We start from the raw sequence: 24,588 nt of genomic DNA, 5'->3' as shown, positions 1-24,588 counted from the left end.
ATTCTAGTCTGAGCCTAAATCCAGCAATACTAATTTTCTGCAACAATTTTCTTTATTTAAAAGAGTTTAGGGTGACTTAGGAGTGTGTTTGGTTTTCCATATTTCTGTATCTAGCTGCTAAAGCTGCACTGGGAAGCCTGGTAGACCTGGACTCCAAAAAACTTTCTGACTGTTGCCACCCTCCCCTTGCCCTGCTTTGCCCCCTCCCTACCCCTGCTCTGCCCACTCTTGTCATGACCCCCCTGCCCTGTTTTGCCCCTCCCCATCCCTGCTCTGCCCACCCTTGTCACCACCCTCCCCCTGCCCTGTTTTGCCCACCCTTGTCATGACCCCCCTGCCCTGTTTTGCCCCGTTCCCACCCCTGCTCTGCCCACCCCCTCCCTTGCTGTTTTGCCTTCTCCCTCCTAACCCTTGTCACCCCCCTCCCCCTGCCCTGTTTCACCCCCTCCTTTGCGAAGAGGCCCCAAAGAAACTTTGTCTCGCCCCCTATCAAATGCCACTGGGAGGCCCTGCCATGGGGTGAACCCCCCAAAGACCCGCGAGTGGGGAGAAGTCTCCCCAAACTGCCTGGAAGATCCCGCCCCGTGGTGGCACAGCAGCCGTGCCAGGCGTGCGCCTCGAAAGGACCCCCTGCCAGCTGGAGGGGGGGCTCTGGGGATGGTGGCTCAGCCCCGCCTGGTCGGCCCTCCTGCCCCTTTCCCCGGCCCTCGTGGGCAGCGACTCCGCCCACGGTGGGGCGGAGGAGGGCGCGGCCACTCCGTCTTGGGCAGGCTGCCTGCCCGCAGCGAGGGAGGAGAAGAGCCTCGAGCGAGCGCTGGCTGGCGGCGGCCGCGGAGCGCGCACAGGTGGGCGTCCAGAGAGCGGTGGCAGCGCGACGGGCGCTCCAGCTGCCCCCCGCGGGTGGGTTCTCCGCGGCACAGGCGGGACGGCTGGTGGGTTCTCCCCGGACAGGGGGAGGAAGGGGGTCGGAGGCGCCTCCGGGCTGCCTTTTGTCTTGGACATCGCCCCTCCCCGCCTCTCCAAGCTCCCCAGGACGGGGCTACGGTGGGGTCTCCGGAAGGCATCCACTCTGTGGATCCTCTCTGTGGATCCAAGGGGGAGTGGGGCGGCTGGGGGGCGGCCAACCAAGCCTGCGCGCGTCCCCTCTTCTCTGGGGCTGGAAAGTCCAGTCGAGAGAAGGACCAGCAGGAATCCATCGCGGGGGGGGGAGGGATTTGGAGGGCAGGGGGAGGCTGCGGATGTGGAAGCCCCCCTTTGGGGAAAAGTGGGCAGAAGCAGCTGGATCGGGGCCACGAACCGAGCACAAACCCCCCGGACTCGGGGTGACCGCTGCGCTCTTTGTGCGCTTCCTTCTTCCGCCTCGCTGGCATCCCGAGCCTCATCCCCTGCGTCGGTAGTGTGCCCCAAGCAGCCAGTGGATCGCCTGAAGCGCGGATCAGAGCGATCTGTTGGCAGAGCGATCTATTGCCAGACGGGGGGAATGGGGATGGGAAGAGAATTGCCTTCCAGCTCTTTTTCTTGCCCCGCGTGTGGTGAGGTGGTATAGCCCTCCCCCATCAAACGTGTGAACCTGCACTTCGAGCGTACCTTTCAAGTAGCTTCGGCTGTGGAGTGAGAGGACCCCAAAGTGGGCACGGTGGAGAGAAGGGGGGGGGGCCTTGAGACTCTGTATAAAAGACTAAGAGCACAATCTTATGCTTGTCTACTCATAAGTAAGCCCCATAGTTTTCAATGGAGTTTACTCTCAGGAGAGTGTGCATAGGATTGCAGCCTAAGGCTACAATCCTATGCACACTTTCCTGGGTCTAGGCCCCATTGAATACAATGGAACTTACTTCTGAGTAGCCCTGCATAGGATTGGGCTGTTGGGGGATATTTAGAGGATTGTAGTCTGTTCCTTCCCTTTCCTCGCCACATTTTTTTGTGCCTGAAGCTAAAATCCTCCCAAGCTGGTAAAAAAGGAAAATCACAATGGGGAAGTGTAACTGACAATCTGGTGGCCTCTAAGTGTCCCAGTATCTGTTGACTGGGGCTGCAATCCTATCCACACTTACCTGGGAGTAAGCCCCATTTACTTCTGAGTAGCCATTCCTAGGATTACGCTCTGGGGCAGCTATTTTGCCCTGCCTGTGATTGGACCAGCCATTGCCTTCCCCCCCCCCCTCAAAATTCCCTGAGGAATTGCTGCTAACTGCCTGCCCCACCTTCCCTGTCCTCTTGCTTTCTCTTTCCTGGTTCCAGCAAAAGTTCTGAATTTTCCCCTTTTCGCAAAGGCTGGTTGGTGTGGGCTGTGCTTTTTTAGGATGTCTCATCCTGCTGTATCTGAGGAGTTGAATGTGATATGGGCCTCTCCCTCTTGGTTGTCTTTGGACATGTTTGCCAAGGGTCACAATCTTCGCTGAACTGGTTTGTCTTTTTGAAATGTTTCTGAATGTCACCCTTCTCTTCTCTAGGCTGGGGGGGGAATGCTTCTCTTCTGGTTTTCTCATAAGGCAGGGGGGGTTTCTCGAGGAGTGTGTGCATGAAGGCAGTGGGTTGGTACGCTGCATCTTGTAGTGGGAGAGCAGTTATAGAGGCCTCCTCAAGGTAAGGGAACACTTATTCCCTTCCCTCCGAGTTGCATCAGTGCTGGAAAATTAAATAGGACTGGGCAAAACCCAACTCCAAAGTAGTTATAACCCCTCCCCCATCACACTGGACTCCAGCTGGCAATCTCTAGAACCATCAACCTCCATGAACTACTTGAAAAGTAGGGGCTCCAGCATGAGAACAAACAGGGCTCCAGAGTGCCACACTGCTACCTAGATGGAAAATGTATTTCTACAACTTTCTATATTTGGACCCCTGCTTTCTGAATAACACCCCCCCCCCCAATTTTATAAACTGATCCACTGCTGCATTGATTTCAGTGCTTTGCTCCTTGATATTGGTCTCTTAAAATGTTTTGACTGCTAATTTTTGGTTTAGAAACCCGCCACACTCTCCCCTACCCATGAATGAATTCTTTGTGCATCAGCCAGAATGCCTTTCAAAACTTGCCCTTTATCTCAGGTTTTCAGGGTCAGCAGATGTGCTCAGTTGACAGGACATCCTTTTATCTGGCCTTCCACATTTGTTTTTCCAAGGGATATTTTAGCTTCCTGAGGAAAGGGGGGAGGTCTTCCCCCTTTATTTTCTTGGGCTTTTTTCTGCTGCCTGGAGACAAAGCTTCTATGGTTAGTCATTGTAGGCACAAAAGCTGAGCACAGTTCAGAGGAGAAAAGGTGGCTTCCTCTTGATTGTTGTGTACCAACCTGGCCTTTCACAATGAATCACAAGGAAATCTGGTTGTGTGTGTGTGTGTGTGTGTGTGTGTGTGTGTGTGTGTGTGTGTGTGTGTGTGTAACATTCAAAGGGTTCATTTTCCTGCTGCCTCATCGAAGTCCTTAATCTTGAGTCACACAAAGTTGTTTCAATTGATTTTTCTCCCGCCTACATTGATACTGTTGTTAAAACTTCTATCCCACTTTTCCACAAGGATCTGTGGCCAAAGTGATGCACAACGTGTAAACAATTCAGCATGACAGCCAACAGTACATAGCTAAAACACAATATCAATATTTCAAGTAGCAATAAAGCTGCAAACAGCTTTTATTTTTAAGAAAAACAGTTAAACCTGCACAGCGTAGAAGCAGCACAGCATAGAAAAAAGCCTTCAGACTGACTAAGGGATACAACAGAGAAGTCTAAACTGTCCAGAAAACTAAAGGTTTGTCAAACTTTGAATGTCAAAAGAATCTCCGAGAGAGTCAGAGTCAGCCTCCTGGGGACAGAGTTCCAAGACTAGAACACCGCTGCAGAAAAGACTAGAGAAGGTCACTGTCCACCTTTCTTCTGGTGGTGGGTCCCAGAAAAGGGGCTCTGCAGAGGCTTAGTTGCATTCCACATAAGAGAAGGCCTTGCTCCTGCTAAGTTTTGTCCAATAGCATTGGCCCTCAATCTGAAATGAGATGGTCACTGCTCTTAACTCCAGTGCCCTTGCACCTTGGAACTGAGGATTTAAGCTTCCTACCATTGAGGTAACCTTTGCAGGAACCCCTGTGGAAACTCCGGCCTTGTTTAACAAGCATGTTGGCCATTATGGACAAGCTGCCCAAAGGACCATCCTCTCATTGTGGGGTTGCTTATTGGCTTCTGGGAAACCCTAGGAGTTAGGAGCAATGAAGCTGTGCTCTTGTTTAAAGGTTGTCTACCCTGGAGCAAAGCTGTAACAGATGCAGTGGAGTGTGACAAGATGCAAGTATCCTGTTGTCCTGAGTGCTCCCAGAAGTATCTGGTGGGCCACTGTGAGATACAGGAGGCTGGGCTAGTGGGCCCTTGGCCTGATCCAGCAGGGCTCTTCTCAGGTTCTTATGGCTTGAATCGAAAGAGTACCTTTTGCAACCGCTTCTACAATGCGTGAACTCCCTTCTCCATTTGCTCGGGAGTTGCTGAAGTAAGCTGGAAACCAGGTTACAGAGAACCTGAGTAACCGTTTTTCATTTCGACTCCGAGACACTGTCTCTGGGCTTGTTTTATGGTGATAGCATCAAACATAAGAGTTTCAGTGGATAGCTGAGTAATTAAGTGGCAAGTAAGGTGTGAACCTTCCCTGCCTGGAGGCTTATGGCATCCTGCTGTGCACTCAACCTACAGCTAGAACTTAAAGCAGCCTTTCCCTATGTAGTGTTAGATGTACCACAGCAGGATTTGGACTCTTCCTTTGGTTAGGAAAGTGCTGCTGTAATTAGCATGGGAGCCTCTGGCTACACCCAGCCAAGCTGCCCTCTGTCTGGGCTGGAACTATTCCTGCCTTCCTGCCACTTCTTTGGGCTTGCTGGAAGCCATACCCATCCTGGTGCTGCCATTGCATCAGTCTTGTATCACAACGTTGCCTTATCAGGCTGAGAGATCCTCCAACAGAGGAGTCCATTGTGAATGATATAAGGCTGACAAATCCATTTGGGCAGGTGCCAGTCTCATACTGGAGATACCAATTTGGCAGCTAGCCTGCTGACTATCTTTCTGACAGCGACTCCGTGAATGCTACCTCTGGAGTAGTCAGCTTCTAGAGGTTTGAAGAGGGCCAAGACTGGCTAGCAGTCATCTGATGTAGAAGACCCAGATTGGGAGAGAATAGAGATCACTTCTTGTTCCTTGCTGCCGCTTGCATCACCTAGAAGTTGGCAAATTCTTGAAAACCAAACCTGTCGAAGACGAGCAGGTAAATATGTTGAGCCTTGGAGACTGGCATCAAAGGGAACCTGCACAAAGTGTCCATGCTGTAATGAAGAATGTGTGAGTTATGGTGAGATTCCCCCCTCTCTGAGGTGTGGCTTTTTGGCACAGGACTCCCCTAATTTGGAAACAGGGAGTGCTGCTTTGTAATTGGAGGATTGGCAAGTCTGTGTGATAGCTGTCTGTGCTGTTGATTTAGTGCTTGAGCTCTAACAGTGGTGCTGGCTGCAAAATGGAGATATTTCACATGGGGCACACAGTTTGGCCCTGTATTTCTCCCAGTGGCATTTGGTAGACTTGTGGTGATCTTGGCGGGGTTTGGGTCAGGTGATATTTCAATTTGGGGAATCGGGTTCCATGATTTGGTACTTATATGTTCTAATGAAAATTACTTGCAGATGTGTGTGTGTCTTTTGTGGTGTCACTTGCACCCAAGACTTGGTGCAAGACCCAGAAAGAGTCACTCTGGGTAAGAGAATCATTAGGCCATGCCCTCTGCAGAATGGGACAGTTCCTGTTGAGAGTCTGTGTCTTTCTTTTTCCTACAAACCTAATTGCATGTAGAATGTGGCTTTCAGCAATTTGCAAGGAGCCAGCTGCAGAATGAGGCCTCCTGTGGTAGAAAATGTCAGGGATCAGATTGGAAAAGAGGGAAGGGAAGGGAAAGATGTCACAAAAGAGCGTCACTGGTTTCCCCATTTTTTATTAATATTTATTCAACCAGTGTTTAAAATGTACTCGTGCTCAGTGACTCATCATGCTCTAAGGGTGCCTCATCCCTGGAGGGATGTCAAGGAGGAAGTTCCAAACTCTGTACTTCGTGTGCCAGAAGACATCCAAAGCACATCTAAATGGCAAGAGAAAATAGCCCAGCAATGCTCCTGGGACCACACCTTGCGGGGTCCTTGGCTCCCCCAGTTTTTGCACTTCCTCCCCCCCCCCACTCTCTTATCAAATGTTCAGAATTGTATCCCAGTGAAATTCTTCAGGTATCTCCAGGCCAAACCTAAGGTTCCTGTGCTGTGTTTGGAACAGCTGCTTAGAACAGTGGTTCCCAAACTGTGGGTTGGGGACTGTCAGGACCTGATTTTTGGTGGGTGACAAAAGGTGATGGAAAGATCAGATAACGAATTGCCTCAAACCCTGAGGCTATCGAGAAATCAGATACTGTAGCTGCTAATTACCCTGCAGAGAGTTCAGCTCCTGCAGTTTTGCAAGCATGCGTAAATATAGGGAGATAAATATTTGAGAGTCTTGTTTCTGGTTATCGTTACTTATAAATAAAATATTATTTCTTTCGAGATGTCCTTTTTAAAAAGTCTGGTAAACCTAGGTGGGTCCTGACAGAGTGTCATTTTAAAAAGTGGGTCCCGGTGCTAAAAGGTTTGAGAATCACCTGGAAGAAACTTTTGCATATCTTATTGTGAACTACTCCTGTTTAAAAGTGGTATATAAATATTCTTCATAATTTGGCAGGACAAATTGAGTGCTTTCCAGTCCCAAGTGCTCACTGTCTCTCTTTTCTTCCTCCCGCTTGAAATCCAGGCGTTCATCCCAAAATAACCTGAACAACCCCTACTGCCTGCCACACTTCCCAGACTGGAAGGGTTTTGCCCATCCAAGGGCTGCCAGCTTGACCAGCTTCCGGGCAGGCAGGCATGGAGCTGGAAGCTGAAGCAGCTGGCCAGTCCTTCCTGTACAAGGAGCCGCAGCTCTGCCCGCCTTTTATCCCCACACACTGTTTTGCTCTTTATGATCTGGCCAGTGCCTCCTAGAGCCAAACAGTTGTCTCTGGTGGCCAATTCAATTGTGTTTCCATTGTTGCAAGGCCAGGCTCTCCCCTTGTTCTGCTTTCATGGCTGCTAACATGTCCAGCCAAAGCAAACAGGAACTAATAAAGATGGGGCGATAACCAAAGTGGAGCAGCTGCAAGGCCTGAAAAGTGAAGCTTGGGTGCAGGGAGCAACTTTGTGGCTGACCAGCACACCACCTGCAGCTGGAAGAGCGCCATTGTGCATTGGGATGACAAAGCTGCACCCGTTCTCCATTGGGCAGGACTTTATTCAAGATGGGGCTTAGCACTGGAACTTGTCTCCTGTGGAAGGGCCTTGCCTGGGCATGGATGATGTTGAGGGGAAGTGCCCCACAGAGGACACACAGCCTGCCTTCTCCTTGCCACTCTGAAATCAATGAACAGGTCCCACTTTCAGATTGGAGTATATGCCTGGCATGCTGGAGCCTCAGAACTGCTCCCTTTATTGAAATCCAACTTGGTTTCTGGAGCAACTCTTACAAGGATCCCATTGGCCTGCATGTGTATCCTTTCAGATGGAAGACACAGGCCATGACTCTGGAGTGCAGAAAGTCCATTATGAGTCAACTATCTGGCTGTCTACTCAATCAGAACCTTGTGAAAATTGGCCACACAGGCTGCTCAGGCAAGCATGATGCTTTTGGAAGAGAAATGGAAGGGGTGGTGGCTCTAGGAAGGCTTCCTGACGGCCCAGTCCCCCTTGTGCCTTTGGTGCTTGCTGGCCTGAACTGGGCACCTCTTTCCCCATGCAGGAATTCACTTCCCATCTGAAAAGCTTGAGTTCAGTGATTCGTCCTCCGATAGGATAGCCAGCCATCCTTGGGTGGGTCAGGCAGGGAGAGGGGTGACTGGCAGATTGGCTGATGAGACTTCAGAGAAGATTAATCATCTCCAAGTAATAGTCATCATTAGCAATGGAGCAGCATGGAAGGGAGTGGCATTCTCCCTTTTGTTGCAAGCCAGGCTAGGCTTGCTCTATCACAAGGCCGGGCTTAGGGCAATTTGGCCAAATTGGGCCTGCACTGGGAGTGCAGAGCGCCCACAGCCTCAGATGGCACCTCGCTCTGTAGCTGATACTCCAGAATGGAATCTTCCATGCCGATGCATCACAAGCAGAACACAGCAAGCAGAACATTGCCCCTGGGTCTGATCGGCTTGAAATTGCTCCCCCCCAGCAGTTGCTGCTTGTCCTACAGGGGTGCCCCCCACACAAATATTTTGCATTGGGCCCTGCAAATCCTAAGGCCAGCCCTACTCTGTCACTACCTCTGGGATGAAGTCATGGCATCCTCAGCCCCCCTTATCCACTGAGAATGGGCATAGTTTGGACAGTCCTGAGCTCCGTAGTTGGAAATGCAGCAGCTGCAGTGGGATGACGCAGACCTTGTCATTTCTCAGAGGGACTCCCCCTTGACTCGATGGGTGGAAAACGCTTGTGGGTCTGCCCAAACATGCAGCTATGGTTGAGATGGCCAGATCTGATCTGCTGAACTAATGAGTCAGTCTTCTTGGCCCTCCCTCTTGGGAGCCTTGTCCTCTGGTGCTGCTGCAGCAGCATCCTGCAGGTCATGGTGGGGTCGCATTGGCTGGTTTTTCCCTGCACCTAGAAAGACTAAAAATCTGTTGCAAAAGGCACTGTTTGCTCTGGCAGTTTCTCACAGAGTACTGCAAAAGCTGCCACTGTAACAGCAGATTGCTACAGCGTTGATGTTTGGCTGGCTTTAGCTTGGTTTGAAGTTATGAATGATGGCTCCTCCAGCTGCTTGAAGCATCCTCTAGGGAAATGAGAATGAAAAGGTTGGGAATCCTTTCTCTTTGCTGGCTTGAAAAGGACTTTGAGCAGCCAAGGGCCTGGAAAATTCCACAGGCAGGGCCTCAAGTTTAGACCCACTTCCCGACCCTGACACCATGTCTCAGTGAGCTCCAGCCAGCTTGTCACCCAGTCCTCCTGTGATCTTGGGGGTGCCTCCTGATTGAGCCCACAGCAGGGTGCTGTAAGCAATTTGGGCAAATTGTTGTAAGCAATTTTGCAGTGAGGAAACTGCAGCACCCACCCCTTCCCCAGGGCCTTCCCAGAAGAAGCCATCATTCCTGTGACCTAAGACAAGTGGGAGGGAACCACATGATTGGGGGTTCCTTCAACAGGGTTAAATGCTTGGCCCCCACCTTTTCCCCAAAGGTCCTGGTCATGACCCAGAGGATCTCCTGCCCCAGTGGGGATGGCATGGCTTATTTTTCCACCAGAAACTTGGGATGCTATTGATTAAGTTGGGCATTTGGGGGATTTTTTGCCCCAGCCTGCTCTGCTTCTCTTTTGCAGCCTTGTCCAGTCTCGTGTCCTTGAGGAACGGGTAAGGAGCAGGGACTGATTGCTGTGGCCCTGAGAGGCAATAGTTTGACCAGTATCCTGCTGCGGGGCGTAGATTTTGCAACTGCATAAACTGCTGATTTCAGAGAGCTATCTTATCAGAGATTAGGATCTCAAGCTAGTGTTCCCAGCAACTCCAGGTCAGCCTGTTGCCTGGTCCCCAGATGGCAATTTGGCTGTCCCCCTGCATGGGAATGAATTGGGAATTTTCCATACTGCCCAGGTCTGAGCCCTGTCTAAGCCATACTCCCTTTGTATTGCTGAAAACTCCCTTTGTGTGTGTGTGTGTGTGTGCATTTCTCCTCTACCCTATGGAGCAAACCAAACTGTCTGCCTCGAAGATCCCTGGGAATTTAGCATTGCTGGAGTGTCTCTGCAAGATCTTTACCCTCCCGCAGAATGGGAATTTCCAGAATTCCTTGACAGGAAAGGTAAGCTTGCTGTCAATAAGGTTTCTGTGTGTGCCCTGGGTCTCTTTTATCCCTTGCAGAGGTCTGAGGCAGACTTGCCGAAATGCTCCTACATGTCCCTGTCGAGTGATTGAAGTTTCCCTTTTGATGGAAGGATGTTGTGCTCACAAATCAAAGGTGCTTGGGGCTCAAGGCCCCCCTCTGTGCAGCCAAGCACCCCCTGCATGGTTGCTGTGCTCTGTGGTGAACTGCGCAGTTGTCACTGTTCACCCTCTTGCTGTTCTCAGTTTCCAGCTTGTTGTCAGAGAGCTGGTTGACACAAATAACACAAATGGCTTTCTGTGCGGAACAGCTGCCATCTTGAACCCAGTGGGTGCTTGAGTCTCTGCAGAAGGTGGCTTCGGCCAGTGCCCTGGCAAGGTGACTGAGGGCATGTATTGCCCCTCCAGGAGGGGTAACAGCCCATTCTTGGGGGGGGGGGCTACTTTGGCAGCATTTGACAGCTATTCCTCATTAGGGGGTATCTGTAGGGTAACCCTGTGGGTGTCAGTCAGTACATTTGCTAAACAGTACAAGATTGATCTAACAGCCGGGTCTCTCAGTAGTTGCAGTGGTTCTTTTTGGGGGGTTCCATTTCTCCAAGGTTACACACCTTCCTTGCAGTGTGCACCCCAGGCGACACCCCCCCCCCCCGTTGCAGCCTTGTGCAAAAGAGCAGCTGTTCCCTCCAGGTCTCTGCTGTCTTCCCTGCCCTTGTTGAATGCTTGGCATCTCCCAGACTAAAAATATAGGCTTCAGAATTGCCATGCTTGAATTGGGGTCCTCCTTGTGCCCCATCACATGGCCTCTCTGAATGGCACAGGCAGCTGGCCTCTGCCTTTGTGTCTTGTGTCTTGTCCACGTTTCAGGCTGCCCTTTTCTAGCCTGCTGCTTTGGCTGGCCTTTGGGAGATGCCTCCCCATTCTTTTTCAAGCCTGGATTGTGTTGCAAAAAATAGACCAGGGAATTTTCTCGGCAGCCCTTGCACGCCCCCCCCCCAACCCTCTATTGCTTCAGCCTCTCCCCAGGCGCCAAGGACTCTCACTGTGGAGCGTAGTTCATGTGACTGCTCTTTGGAGTCTGGAGTGATGAGTGACTGAAACCTAGAGTGGGAGGGGGGAGGAGAAATGACAGCCTCTTGGCATCAGTAGGGGAACAGGCATAGTGACTGAGGTGGGGGTACCTATGCATTGACTCTTCTTTCCTTTTCCACATGGAGCTGCTGGATCCTGCTGTCCTCCAGCACTGAGTTTGTCTCCTTAGTTCATAATACACCATCTTGATCTCTTTCTTATGTTCTCTGCTCAGTTGCTGTTGTCCAGACCAGTACAGCTTCTTTTCCCTTGGCATTCTGGTCAGAACCCTGTTTCTCGGGTTCATAAAATGCCTGTCTTGCTGGGTGTCAGTTTCATGTCTCTTAAGGGTTGCTCTGAATCAAGGGGTGTGTGTTGGGGGTGCATGTTGTATATCAGCAGCAAAGTCCATGTGTATATCTTTTTTGCCACTTTTATTATTAATTAACAGTATTTATGTACTGCTTTTCACAAAGTGGTTTACAGAGAAAATAAAATTATGCAATGGCTCCCTGTCCCAAAAGGGCTCACAACCCAAAAAGATGCAGAAGAAGCACCTGCAAACAGCCACTAGAAAAGAAACTTTATGGGGTGAAGAGGGACAGCTACTTTCCCTTTCTAAGGGTGCAGTCCTAACCCCTTATGTCAATGCTTTCCAGCTCTGAGGTAAGGGAATGAACATTCCCTTACTTTGAGGAGGTCACTCCGTGAGTGCCACCGTGTGAGTGCCACCCAACTACAGGATGCAGCACACATCCCATTGGCACTGCTATGCCAGTGCTGTAAAGCACTGACATAAGGAGTTAGGATTGCGCCCTAAATGTAAGAGGAGCACCACTTGAAAAAGTCTCTCTTTGCCCAGTTAGCCAGGTTTTTATCATACACCTTTTAAAGATGTGGTTCCCAAACTTTTTAGCACCTGGACCTACTTTTTGAAATGACACCTTATTGGAACCCACCTGGGTTTACCAGCCTTTTAAATAAAAGATCTAGAAAGAAATAATATTTTAATACATTTATTAGTAATAATGACCAGAAAAATATACCCTGAAACTTTTATCTCTGTCATGCTTGCAAACTGCAGGAGTTCAGCTACTTGCAGGGCAGTTAGCAGCTGTCTTGCAAACTGCAGGAGCTGAGCTCTTTGCAGGATAATTAGCAGCTGCAGTATCTGATTTCTCAGTAGCCTCAGGGTTTCAGGCAATTCGTTATCTGATCTTTCCATTACCCTTTGGCAGCCCACCAAAAATCAGGTCAAAACTCACAGTTTGGGATCCACTTAAAGCATGAGAGAAAGAGGCCCTGATATTTTTCCAGCTGTCAACAGTGTGTATTTTAGAGGATGGACTGTAAAAACAGCACGAGTGCACAGTTCACGTGGGACTTCCCACATGTGCACAAGCCCACTAGCTTGGCTTCTAGTGAGACAAATATAAAATGTGCATCATTTGGGGGATGCTCCCTGGCTTGCACTTTCCTCCCCCTCCCGATCTAGTGCTTTTTGTATGTGCCAGAAGGGGGAATCCAGCAGCAAGAAAGCAAGCTTTCCTGCCCCAACTGTGCTCACATAGGAGCCACTGAGGCTGGCTGTTTGCACATGCCTTGGCAACCTCTGCCGGCTTGTGCAGCTTCCTGCCTTGTGCGTGCTGCATCCTTTGTTCTCGCTCCCCCCCCCCGGTGTTCCTGCAGCTATGCTCTTAAGCAATCCTAGTGGAAAGTGCTTACCTCACCCTGCAAAAATGCTTTGTTGCTAAGAAAATGAAAACTGTCTGAAGTTTTCTGGGCTGAAAGGAATGGCTGGTGTCTCTTTGAACCGCAGCGCAGTGGAGGCTGGAGAGCCTTCCCTCCGCAAACGGATAATTTCATAGCTGCTGGAGCACCATGGAGACTGAGGACCTTCAGCTAGTGAGAGCCAAGGACTTGCTGGCAGAGAATCCAGAGGCTGAAAGAGACCACAGGCACAAACCACAACTTTTCTTGCTTTCAGAGTTGCTGGGGGGACCTTGGAGAAAAACGAGGGTGATTCAGCCAGGGTCAGAACTGAGAGCTAATCTGGGTTTTGACTCCAGTTGAATCTCAAACTTGCATGCACTTTCTAGTTGGACAGAAGCCTCTTTTGATAGCGGTGAAGGTCAGGGATTTCTAATGAGGTGGGAACCAAAATGTCAGGAGCTTAACTCCCATTTAGCTGTCCAGATGGCAGAGAGCTGAGCATCCTGGGAAACTCTACCCACCATATGGGTCCTGCAGACTGGGCCCTGAGTGGGGAGAGTGGGCAAAGGCATGTGGGATTGCTTTTACGTGCTGCACCTTCTCTTTGCAGTGAAACAGCTGGTGCCAGGACTGCTGCTGTCCTTGTGACTGTGTTCTTGAATTCCTGGTGGCAAAGGGAGTGGATCTGCTGGAGGAGTCAGCTTCCCAGAACAGCTAAGCGACCCCCTCTTGAAACCAACAGAATGAACAGCCTCCTTCAATTGTTGCCATTTTATGGGAACACAAATCCCAGTGGCCCATTGAAAATACTCGTTTGTAGTTGATGGCATGTGTGACTAAAGAGTTTAGCATGTATGGGCACAAATGCGTTCTGTAAGATGTTGCAATCCGTGCATGTGCGCGTGGGTGGGAGATGTTGGTTTCTTTAGTTTAAGAGGTTACCTCTCTACTTGCAGGTGGATAACAAGGGAATGGGGGGGGGGTGCTTTGCCCTTCCTGGACCTTCACAGGAGATAACCCACTTTCGTAGACTTTACTCATCTGATGTGTTGGTTGGCTATTTTCAGGGCATGAGCAGAACATAGGTCATTTGTTCCATGCCACTTGATGAGGCAGGCCTTTCACAGAATTGTATCCTCCCTGTATCATACACAGCCCAGAGCCCATAGAGCTGCGGTTTTGTTTGAAACCCGCAGTAAGTCTTTGCGGGGGTGGGGGGGAGGCAGCGACGCAATCCCCAGGATCGCATCGCTCAGGGGGCTGCAGGGACTGGGATGCACTCACCAGTCCCTGCAGCAGCCGTCCCTGTGTGCGGGGAGCCCTGCGCGAGCACCTGCAGGGCGCCCCAGGACAGGGAAAGGGAGAGTGGAGCAATCCGCTCTGCCTCCACAAAAGCGGATCCAGAGTGTGATCGCCCCACTCTCCCTTTCCCTGACCTGGGGAGCCCTGCAGGTGCTCGCGCAGGGCTCCCCGCACACAGGGATGGCTGCTGCAGGGACTGGAGGTTGCACCCCAGTCCCTGCAGTCCTGTCAGAAGGGAAAGCAGAGCGATTGTGCTCTGCTTCCGGTTTTGCAGAGCGGGGCGTGATCGCTCCGCTTTCGCTTTTCCTGACCTGGGGAGCTGGTTGGGCAGAGCTCCCCGCAGCCCCGGGAGGCTGCAGGAGGCTTGGGCAAGTGCACCCAAGCCCCTGCAGCCCCCCTGAGTGGCGCAATCCTGCGGATCGCACTGCTGCCTTCCCCCTGTCTCCTGGCTGCCAGGACCCACAGGCTGGGACGTCGCAACGCCCCAATTTGAATACCACTGCCATAGAGAGTAAACATAAAGAGATGCCCACGTAATGAGTAACTAGCTTTCCTACCAGCCTGTTCCTTTGGTTGGGCATTCCTGCCCTTTTCAGGAAATCGGCCCTTCCAGGTAACTATAACCTTCATGAATTACTCACTTAACCACAAACAGTGCAGAGCCTCTTCACGGACAAAGGGCTATACCACCAGCACTAGGAACTTTCTTTGCAACCTGGTTTCCAGAGTCACCCAGTAGTGTAGCTAGAGGGGGTGAAGAGAGCCTCACTGAAGCGTGCAAGGGGCTCCTCCCCTTTGGAGCCTCCGTTTTGCTCTCCCAGCCTGGAATGGCTTGGAAGGGAAGGAGGAAGGGTCCCTTGCACACTGTGGTGAGGCTCCCTGCAAAACTTAGTGCTTTGCACCCCCTCTAGCCACACCACTGGAGTTACCTGGTTGATAAGGGAATGTGCAAGAAAATCTTCCTTTCTAGAAGAAGTTGGCAAAGGACTATTCTAAGAGCAGCCTGCACAAGGTAATTGTACAGGGTTCCATTCTTCCCTTCTTAGTTGCTGGAAATTTAAGCAACACATGTTGAGCAGGGGTTTTAAAATTCTCTGTTAGGAAGCCCTGCCTTTTTACTGATGCATAGGTGAGAAACTATGGGGGGGTTCCGGGGGGGGGGTTCCAGGCCAAGCAGTTAGTGCATTTAAAAACTGTGTCCTTGTCCCGCCTACCTTGCAAGATGGTCTACTTGTGAGTAAGTTCAACCAGTGTACATTCAGGCACATTTTAAAAGTGGTGGTCATCTTTTTTTGCCAGGGAAGAACAGCTGTTCCTGTTTATCCTGGCTTTGAATCTTCTCCCATAGCTATTTGCTAGAGTATCATGTGTTTTGTTTTGTTTTTTGTTAAAGCTTGTGAGGCTTTTTGAGATAAGGAGGAGCCATGTTTTTTATTTATTTTGCTCTGTGATCTTTTTGTTGAAAAGTAGTATATAAGTATATTAACAGTATTTTGCTTTAAGCTCCTGAAACCCAAGGTGGGTGTTTTGGAGCAGTGTGGGGTGTGCCAAGCAGGCTGGCTCACTCCTCTCTGACTACTAGGAGGAAATGTGCTCTGGGTTGCCCCATGGGATTGTGAGAGACAGTTTTGGGCTTTTGCAGAGTGCCCAAGATATTCTCTAGGACAGTGGTTCTAAAACTGAGCTGTGGCTCCTCAGGGAGCTATGGAAACCAGCCAGGGGAGCTGCGGAATACTCATGAAAACCCCACTACCCTATACAATATATTATTTTAGCACTGATGGGGCATTAAGGCCAATGGCCCAGTATTGCCATTGGCCAGGGTCAAGGGAGCCCCCAGTCTCCCTTGGGGAAAAATTGGCAATCACTGCTCTAGGGAAATGCTTGCAATGTTGATTTTGCAATTGTTGCTCTTGCAGCAACAGAGCTTGCCTGTGTTCCTCCTCTTCCCCCCCCCCTATGTTTTTTCCACCAGTTCCTGAACTTTCTGTCGAAGGGTTTTTCCCCCTAATGGAGGAGAGTGCATTGCCCTGTAGTAGTTTGGCTAAAACTCTTTTTCTCTCCATGCCCCACACCACCACTCAGTTTGCTTGCTGTGGCAAGCTGGGTCTTAGCTGGACAAGCTGTCAGAGAGCAATCTTGATATGCCTAAGCCTTGCATGGTAGATCTTTGCTGGTTGCTCTTTTCAGCCTGGCTGAATGAGACGGGTGCTGGGGGCATCCCTCCTGATCTCCCAAAGGAAAGGTATGTTTTTGCCTCAGATTGATTTCTCGGACCAAGCAACCGTTTGTTATGACACCAAAAGGTCAAAATCTTCGTCAGGCAGGGACCCATTCTTTACGGGAACGCTCTGCTCCCTGCTTTCAGAACAGCCTTGGGGGATCAGGTAATGCCCAGGACCTGGAACCACAAACTGTTTTTCTCCTTCATGACCATCTCTCGGAAAGGAATTGTCAAGAAGGGATCTTGAGTCCCCATGGAGAGATGTTGCAATGATGGAGACGGATTTGCAGTTGGCTCGGGCTTGTGTGGGGAGTGTAATTCATACCAGATGGTGCGAGCCCAGCTCTCAACTGGGTCTGGAAAATCTCAGCTGTGCGAATGGAAATCCAATCCAGCTCTGCTCTGATGGGGGGGGGAGAGAGGAAAAGGTGCTTTGTGGTCTCCTCTCTCACTGGCAGCAGCCCACTTAGATCACGCTGACGGAGCCTTTTCCTTTTAAAAACAGGGCTGGTGTGTGTTGTTGCACATGCAACAAATGGTCTGAATTTCTCAGTCAACAATAGGGATAGTAACCCGAGTTCCTTCAGTTTCATTGTGTCGGGTACCTTCCAAGATCTTAAAGGGGGATGAAGGCTTCAGTTCTCTGACCTGGAAATTGCATCCCCATTGATCTTGGTTGCATGCATGGCACACTGCACAGTGGCAAGCCCTGAGTCACTTGCTGAGGTGCTGTCCAGCTCAATGGAAGGCATCTGCTGCCCAGAAGTCACAAGGCCTTGGGATGTCTGATTTATGTCCCTCCTGAGCTGCAGCTCTTAAAACAAAAGGCCACAGCAAGAGAAGCTGTTTTGACCAAATTAAGGGAGAATCGTGCCCTCCAGCCTTTGAGGCCACTCCTGGAAAGGCGGAGAGCGACTGCGTCTGCTTGTTTCTTGTGCCCCTCAATTTTCCGCAGCTGCTGTTTTTGTCACACCCATGTGCGTGATCCCACCATTGCAACACACCGATTCCTGCAGGCATAACTTGTCTCCTGCGAGTCGCAACCCCTGCCTGCCTGGGGGAATGTTTCCAAAAATGGAGACACGGGAAGCAACAGGTTTTATTCTGGCTTCCTGCTTGTCTTGGTGAGATTGCTTAAGAAACAGTGTCATCATGGGTGATGGTTGTTTCACCATTGGAGTACTGGGTGGAGGCCAGGCAGACTTTGTGCCCTCCTGCCCTGTCCCTACTACTAGGGGGCCTGGGCATAATCACTCTTAAAACCTGCAAACTCCACCTCGCCAAGTGTCCTCGACTGGACGCCACTGCCTTGGTCTGCACACAGGAAGAGGCAAGATGAGCTTACCTCTTCCCCAGGATGATTTCCCCACATTTCTGTGGCTATGTGTGCAGAACAGAACAGGAAGCCCCACTGCGAGGCTGCCCTCAGATGCTGGCCTGGCCAGGAGGACTGTGTCACATCTATGTCCAAGGGAAGGGAAGGCGCTTGTGGATGCAGAAGTGAAAACTCGTGTTTGTCTGGGTTGGAGTTCAAGCTTCCTGTGACCTTGATTTGGAGCGGTGCCTCAGCAGCTGCAGAGGGACAAGATCTCCATTGGCAAAGGGCTTGGCCCCCGCTGGGACAGAGATGCCTTGTCCCAGTGCCCGGGAAGTCATTTTCTCCTGTCATTCTTTGGAAATAGCTGCTGGCTCTGGGGATCATCCCCATGGAGTGGGAGTAGGTTTTCTGAAGTTGCAGCACTAAAGCCCATGCTGTTTGGCTTTCCTTACACAGATTTTTCCCCAAGAACAACCACCAGATATTGTTTGTACATGCATGTGTTTGTGCGCACTGTAGTCCAAGCAGAAAATTATGGTACGGTCCTTGTACTGGGAGGCAGTGTTGCCCTGTGGTCATGGCCTTGCTTTGCAGATCTGGAGCCCTGGGATCTCTTCTCCTGCACCACACTCAGCTGTCTCTCTTGCCACAGAGAGATCTGTTTGGCATTCAGCCAGCCAAGTGAAGTGTGTGGGAGGGAAGGACACCTTGAATGCCAGACCACTCTAGTGCACTGGGGCAGGTGAGATTGGCCTCTTCCCAAACTTTCCTATTATTAGCCCCCCCCCCCCCCACCAAGGGTTGAAACATTGGAATTCCCAATGGCAGGTCGTATCTTGTGGTTCACCTTCCACCAGTTTCAGGTCAGCTAGTCCAGGCATGCCACATGAGCTCCCTGCTTGAACAGCCAGCTCATGTGCAAGAGGCACTGACCTTGTCAAGATGCTGAAAGAAGGTGATGGTGCAGGAGGTCAGGTGGCCAGGTGGGCAGTGGATGGGTCGGGGGGGGGGTGTGTGGGGAGAGTTGAGCAGCTTCTCCAAAGAATACTTTGTTTTTGCACCATGCTGCAGCTTAACTGCTACAGGGGGGCTCATGACTCATTCAGCTTTCTTGCAGTGGAGGGAGGCTGATTGCTTAGCTGGGAACCTAATCCCTAACCACAAATGTTGAAGGAGGGCAGGGAATCTCTTTTCTCCCTGCTACATGTGCTGTATCTTGGGGCAATATCTGCCCAGAGCTCCTGAAAAGGGAGAGAATAGAGGATAGTTCTCAAGCCTTTTAGCTTTTGGACCCACTTTTTAGAGTGGCAATCTGTCAGGACATACCGGAAGTGATGTTATTAAAATGGAAGTGATATCATGCACAGAAGTGACATCATCAATTTAGGCTTAAAACCTAAGCCACAATCAACCAAAGGTCCCATTACACAGTGTGCTTGTGCTGTAATTTTGCATAACTCGCAATTCAAACATTCCAACTTGGAAGTCAAAGCAGAAGGCAGACTTGGATCCTTCTTCAACCACTAGCCCTCCCCCCTTTTCAATGTCCCATCTTCCCACCTATTCAGGGCAAAGCAAAAAGGCTTCTCTCACACTGCAAGCCTGCCCTGTCCAACAGCTCTGTACCCTGTATTTTCAGCTCCATTTTATCAATGTTGGCTAAGCAAGGTGTTATGCGACCCACCTGAGAGTGGCTCGCAACCCACCTAATGGGTCCTGATCCACAGTTTGAGAAACACTGGAATAGCCTATGTCTCTCCACCCTGCTCCAATCCTGCTCTCTGTTTCTGCTCCCAGAAAGTGTGTGCATACGAGCGCGTGAAAGTGCACCTGATGTCCTAATGCCCATTTGGGCTGAAATTATGTCTTGTTACCTGCAGGTGGACAGAAATTATATCTGGCAGCTACAGCAAACGACTGTTCCTTCTCTTTCCCCAGGAGGTGTACAAAGTCCCAGCCAGCAACATGACTGAGGGTTTTGACTGTGCCAGCTGCAAGGAGTCCCTCTATGGGCGCAAGTACATCCAGGTGGACGAGGGCCCCTTTTGCATCCCCTGCTATGACACCCACTTTGCCAATACCTGTGATGAGTGTAAAGAACCGATCGGACATGACTGCAGGGTAAGACTGGCTTGCATCAGACAGTGAGCTGTGAAGGGCTTTGTGGGCTGTTGTTCCCCCAATCCCAGGAGGGTGCAGTATCTGAACAAGACTCTTCCTAGCTGCAGCAATGATTTAATGTGGTGAGCCACCAGACCTGCACATAGGAGCCACCCCCAAGCAGCCTCGCAGTTGTTCTTCCAACAACAACAACAAAAAGAGATCGAAAAGTCCTGGTTTAATGCATAACTAAGTCCTTCTGTTCCCCGAGAAGCCTGCACATGTAAGGCTGGTCTTCCTCAGAAGGATCAGATCTTTGCAACAGGGAGGCAGGAACTTCTCTGTCCCAACATCCTCCCCCAGGCATCTGCTTGCTTGGTCCAGGAGGCAGAATCCTCTCCTGGTATTTCTGACATACCAGGCTAACGCGCAAGCTCCTTGATGAGGTGGGATGTCCAGGTGGCTTTCTGAGAGGAAATAGGAACAGGGCTTTCTGAGAAGACCCTTTTACATAGTGACCAATGAGAAAGATAGTTGGCACATGGTGTTAGATGAATAGAGCCTCCATGTGCAAGAGAAGTCTCTCTCTGGATGGTGGAAAATGCCCTGCTTGTGGGCTATTCCAGAGGCATCTGTTTGGTCGCATCCAACGCGGGTTTGCAGCGAGCAGTGGCTCAGCCAGGGGCAAGGGGAAGCTCTTCCCCTTACCCCTGGGTAAGGGCTGCGCGCCCCTATGGGTCTTCTCGGACCAGCGCCAGAGGTGGCGCAAGTCCGAGGAGAACGGGGCGGCTTGAAGCTGCTCCGTTCGCCCTGGGGAAGGGAGTTGGGATCCGGCATAACTGCCAGGTCCCAGCCCTACCCCTGGATCCCTGTGTGCCCGGGCCCGCCCTCCCCCCGCCCAGTAATGCCCCCTCCCACCCCCTCCCCACGCCCCCCATGCCTACCTTTGCAGCTTATGTCGACGCAGTTGCGCTGTCACAAGCGGCTGTGCGGAAGCCGCAACGGAGGCTTCTGCCTCCCTCCACGCATCGGCACATCTGCTCACGCAGCTCCTGCTCAAAGAGGCACAAACGTGCTTTACGGCACATTTGTGACCCTCCAGGGCCACCTATGCCGGCATAACTGCCAGTTAGGATTGCGCCCTAACCTGCACAGGGCAGCCTCGTGCATGAAAGCTCTGTTGATACTTTCTAAACATTATATGTGTTCATTGCAAACAGGCCCAAGCTGTTGCAAAGGCCAGTGCTACCCATGTGTGCCCAGAGAGGACTTCTTCATCACCTCTTTTCCTTTCGGAATGAGGCTGTGGCTCAGCGGTTGAGCACCTGCTCTGCATGCAGGAGACTCCAGGCTCAATCCCTGGTACCACTCAGCGGGACTGAGAGAGACCAACTGCAAATTCTTGGCTCACTTCCTTTGGTGTCACCCCTCCCACTGGTGTCACCCAGTACGGTCCGTGCACCCCTAGTGACGCCACAGCATACTGGAGCCCTCTGATGTTTCCAGATGTACAGCGATGACATCATATGTCATCACTGGACTTCTGATAGCTCCAAGTTGTGCAGAGCTTGGGTTCCTAGGGTTTTGAGCCACACTGCTTAATTAAAGGGAATGCTGGAGGGCAGTGTATTGAGGAGGACCCTCTACTGTCCATTAGAACAGGCTGCCATAGTTGGGTGGGTGAACAACTTGTCTCTGATGTCCTTTCCCTCACTGTTCCCCAGGAGCTGTACTATGAAGACCGCCATTACCACGAAGGCTGCTTTCGGTGCTTTCGCTGTGACCGCTCCCTGGCCGACGAGCCGTTCACGTGCCAGGGCGAGGAGCTGCTCTGCAATGACTGCTACTGCCGGGAGTTCTCCTCCCAGTGTGTGGCTTGCCAGCAGGTGGTCATGCCAGGTGTGGTGCCTCCCCACCTCCCAGCCTGCTGACTTGAAGCTGGGCATCTCGGAAAGGGAGGGGATATAGGGAGGGGGGGAAGGTACAGCAGTGCCTAGGACTGTGATCCTGGCCAGCATGGTATCTACTCCTGCGTCCCTGTGGCCTGCTCACCCCCAGTGCCCCCTGCTCCACAGGCTCCCGGAAGCTGGAGTACAACGGACAGACGTGGCATGAGCACTGCTTCCTCTGCAGCAGCTGCCAGCAGCCCATCGGTGCCCACTCCTTCATCCCTGACCAGAAGGACTATTACTGTGTCCCATGCTATGAGAGCAAGTTTGCCCCTCGCTGCACCCGCTGCAACAAGGTCAGGTGCTAGGGGAGGGGAGGGCAAATGGGTGGCACACATTCCAGCCACAAATAGTTGGCCTTTCAGAGAACTGGGGGTGTGTGGAGGGGAACCTGCAATGAGCTCTGGGTACCAATCTTGCTCCTGTGTCCCACAGTCACTGACCAAGGGTGGAGTCACTTACCGGGATGAGCCATGGCACAAGGAGTGCTTTGTCTGCACAGGCTGCAGGACACCTCTGGCCGGGCAGCAGTTCACCTCTCAGGACGACCAGCCGTACTGTGTCAAGTGCTTTGGAAGCCTTTATGCAAAGAAGTGCAGCGCTTGCACCAAGCCCATCACAGGTGAGTGGGACAGGCCTGAGCCGGTAGCAGGAGGTAGTTGCACACAAGCAACAGGAGCTGGGACTTGCCTGGTGCTCAGAAAGTCTGGTCACTGCAGTCCTCCTCAGGTGGAGGAGGTGTCTGAGCGCTAAGCTAGCAGCCTGCATGGCAGCTGCCAAGCAATGGCACAGCTATGCCAACTGGTACCCAGGGGCACAATTTTTTTAACACTTCCTCAAGGCACTTCTGGTTTTTGGCAAAAACTGCAAGTGCCTTTCTATAGCCTCCAGCAGGCCTTCTAAACCTGGGAGGCTGTGCATGGCCTTTCTGAGCCTCGGAAGGCCTTAGCAGGCCTGCCAGAATTCATAGTTCATAGAACTCTCATAGAACAGTGCCTTTCTAAGGACTGCAGCAGGATTTCTGAGGCTTAAGAAGGCTCTATACAGTCTCCCCAGGCTCAGAAGCCCCCAGAAAGGCACCCACCTGACACCCCTCAGACATAGCATCTGGTGCAATTGACTCCTCATGCCCCCCAGCTACACCACTGCTGCTCAGATCACAAAAGCCCTTCCCTCTTTATCCAACTCTTCTCCTCTCTTCTCCAGGCTTTGGAGGGGGCAAGTATGTCTCCTTTGAGGACCGCCACTGGCACCATAACTGCTTCACCTGTTCCCGCTGTGCCACCTCTCTGGTGGGCAAGGGCTTCATCCCTGACAACGAGGAGATCCTGTGTCGCGACTGTGCCAATGACCTCTGAAGTCTTTCTGAAGTCACCAAGGCTTTCTGTGTGCCAAAGACTACCCCCCCCCCAAGAAGCAGCAAGGCAGGAACAATGCCCCCTCCCTTTATGAAGGAGCCTGCCTCTGCTTCCTGGCAGGCCAGAGTAAACCTAGACAGCTCAGCCAAAGCTGGCCTGCTCCCCCTTCCCTCCATGGCCAACTTGGGTTCATTCTGTCCTATGCTTTCATGTGACCATGTGTCCTCACCCCCCTGCCCTTCAGCAGTTTTGTTGTGGGGTGAAAGGCACATCCATCCATCCCCACACCCCCCAGCTACAAACTGCACTTGGCAGATAGAGCCCCCCCCTCCAGGGGAGCGGGGTCTTATTCTTTGCAGTCCCACAGGGAGCAAGGGTGTGTGCATGTGTGTCTGGTGCTGAAGCGATGGCAGGCCTAACTGAGAGTGACCCTCTCTGACCTAAACCTTGCCTCTAGCTGGGGTTGTGGAGAGCGATGCGTCCTGTTAGCTGGGGCAAGCAGCTCGAAGCTGCCTGCTTTCCCATCTGGAGCATGCACTGCTCACTAGTAATTAAATAGCAACAGGCCAGTAATACTCCCCCCTGCTGTTGTGAGAGAGATGGAGAAAGAGGAAAGGCCACTGTCACTACCCCAGCAGCCATTTAGGAAGGACACTCGTTCCCCCTCCCTCATTTTTTTGGGGCCAGAAAACCAGGAGGACTTGTCATCTCTGACCTTCCTGCCTCTCAGCCTCCCCAGTGTAGGAGGGCAGGGCCCAGGTAGACAGGAGTAGAACTTGTGCAGAGAGAGAGACCTCCGAGGCTTCAGCTTCTGGCCTTTCTTCCCCATTGTGGACATGGAGGGAGTTTTGTCCCTGGTCTCCTTCCCCCAGCCCAGCCCTAGTCGTTCTGTCAAGCAGGTCTTGCTATAACTGTACAGAGCTGACCCACTTCCCCTCCAACAGGAAGTTTCCTTGCACCTGTACTCCAGCTTCTTTCTCTTGAATTTAGACTTTTTGCTTTTGTTCGCCTTTCCGGCAGGGGCGGGTGGGGGGGTCTCCCCCTTCTCCCCTGAACGAATGTTATGCATGTGCCTCTTGAACCATGTAGCCAACCTGCCAGTCCCGTGGATACTTTGCTGTGGGGGAGTTGAGTGCTGTGTGTTTGTGTGTCTGTGTGGGGCACTCTTCTATCCTTGCCACCAGCTCGTCAGGGTACACCCCTCATTTTTTGCCTCCCTCCTGGCTTTGTATAATAAACCTTTTTAGTGGACTGTTGATACATTAACTGTAGTTGTGAGTGGTTGCATAATATGGTTTCCTTGGTCTCTGTAGAATTTGCAGACTTTTCTTTCCTTGAACTGAACCTAAATATGGACAAAGCTGGTGACATCTTTCTTCCCCTCGCCACCCACCCCCAACACTGGCTTTTCAGAACTTGCTGGCTTTGCTTCAAAGCTGTTCTCTGCATTCCAATGCCTCCCTATTCCAGTGCAGTGTATGTGTGCTCTGGGTCAACACTGAAGGTTACAAAATTATGCAGGGGATGGATATAGTGGATAGGAGGGTGTTCTTTTCCCTTGCCCACAACACCAGAATCAGGGGACACCCACTAAAATTGAGTGTTGGGAGAGTTAGGACAGACAGAAATATTTCTTTACCTAGCGTGCAATTAGTCTGTGGAATT

General features: G+C 51.4%; 1 protein-coding gene across 3 annotated transcripts; it reads left to right on the top strand.

Annotated features, from left to right (window-relative positions):
* Positions 1-746: 746 nt before the first annotated feature.
* On the top strand, positions 747-24,189 carry FHL3 (four and a half LIM domains 3). 3 transcript variants are annotated; one of them, XM_066638685.1, is made up of 6 exons: positions 747-845; positions 19,455-19,637; positions 21,341-21,515; positions 21,692-21,861; positions 22,001-22,187; positions 22,772-24,189. In XM_066638685.1, exons 2-6 carry the CDS (start codon positions 19,482-19,484, stop codon positions 22,921-22,923), a joined length of 840 nt encoding a protein of 279 aa, XP_066494782.1. In that variant the 5' UTR covers positions 747-845; positions 19,455-19,481; the 3' UTR covers positions 22,924-24,189. The 3 variants fall into 3 exon arrangements, with proteins under 3 accessions (XP_066494782.1, XP_066494781.1, XP_066494783.1); XM_066638684.1 differs by having other exon boundaries at positions 758-900; XM_066638686.1 differs by lacking the exon at positions 747-845 and adding an exon at positions 13,290-13,524.
* The last annotated feature ends 399 nt before the right edge of the window (positions 24,190-24,588 follow it).

The sequence above is a fragment of the Tiliqua scincoides genome, chromosome 10 (genome assembly GCF_035046505.1).
Source record: "Tiliqua scincoides isolate rTilSci1 chromosome 10, rTilSci1.hap2, whole genome shotgun sequence".
Lineage (NCBI taxonomy): Eukaryota > Metazoa > Chordata > Lepidosauria > Squamata > Scincidae > Tiliqua > Tiliqua scincoides.
Note: the sequence above shows the minus strand (reverse complement) of the source record. Positions and strands in the feature narration are given on the sequence as shown.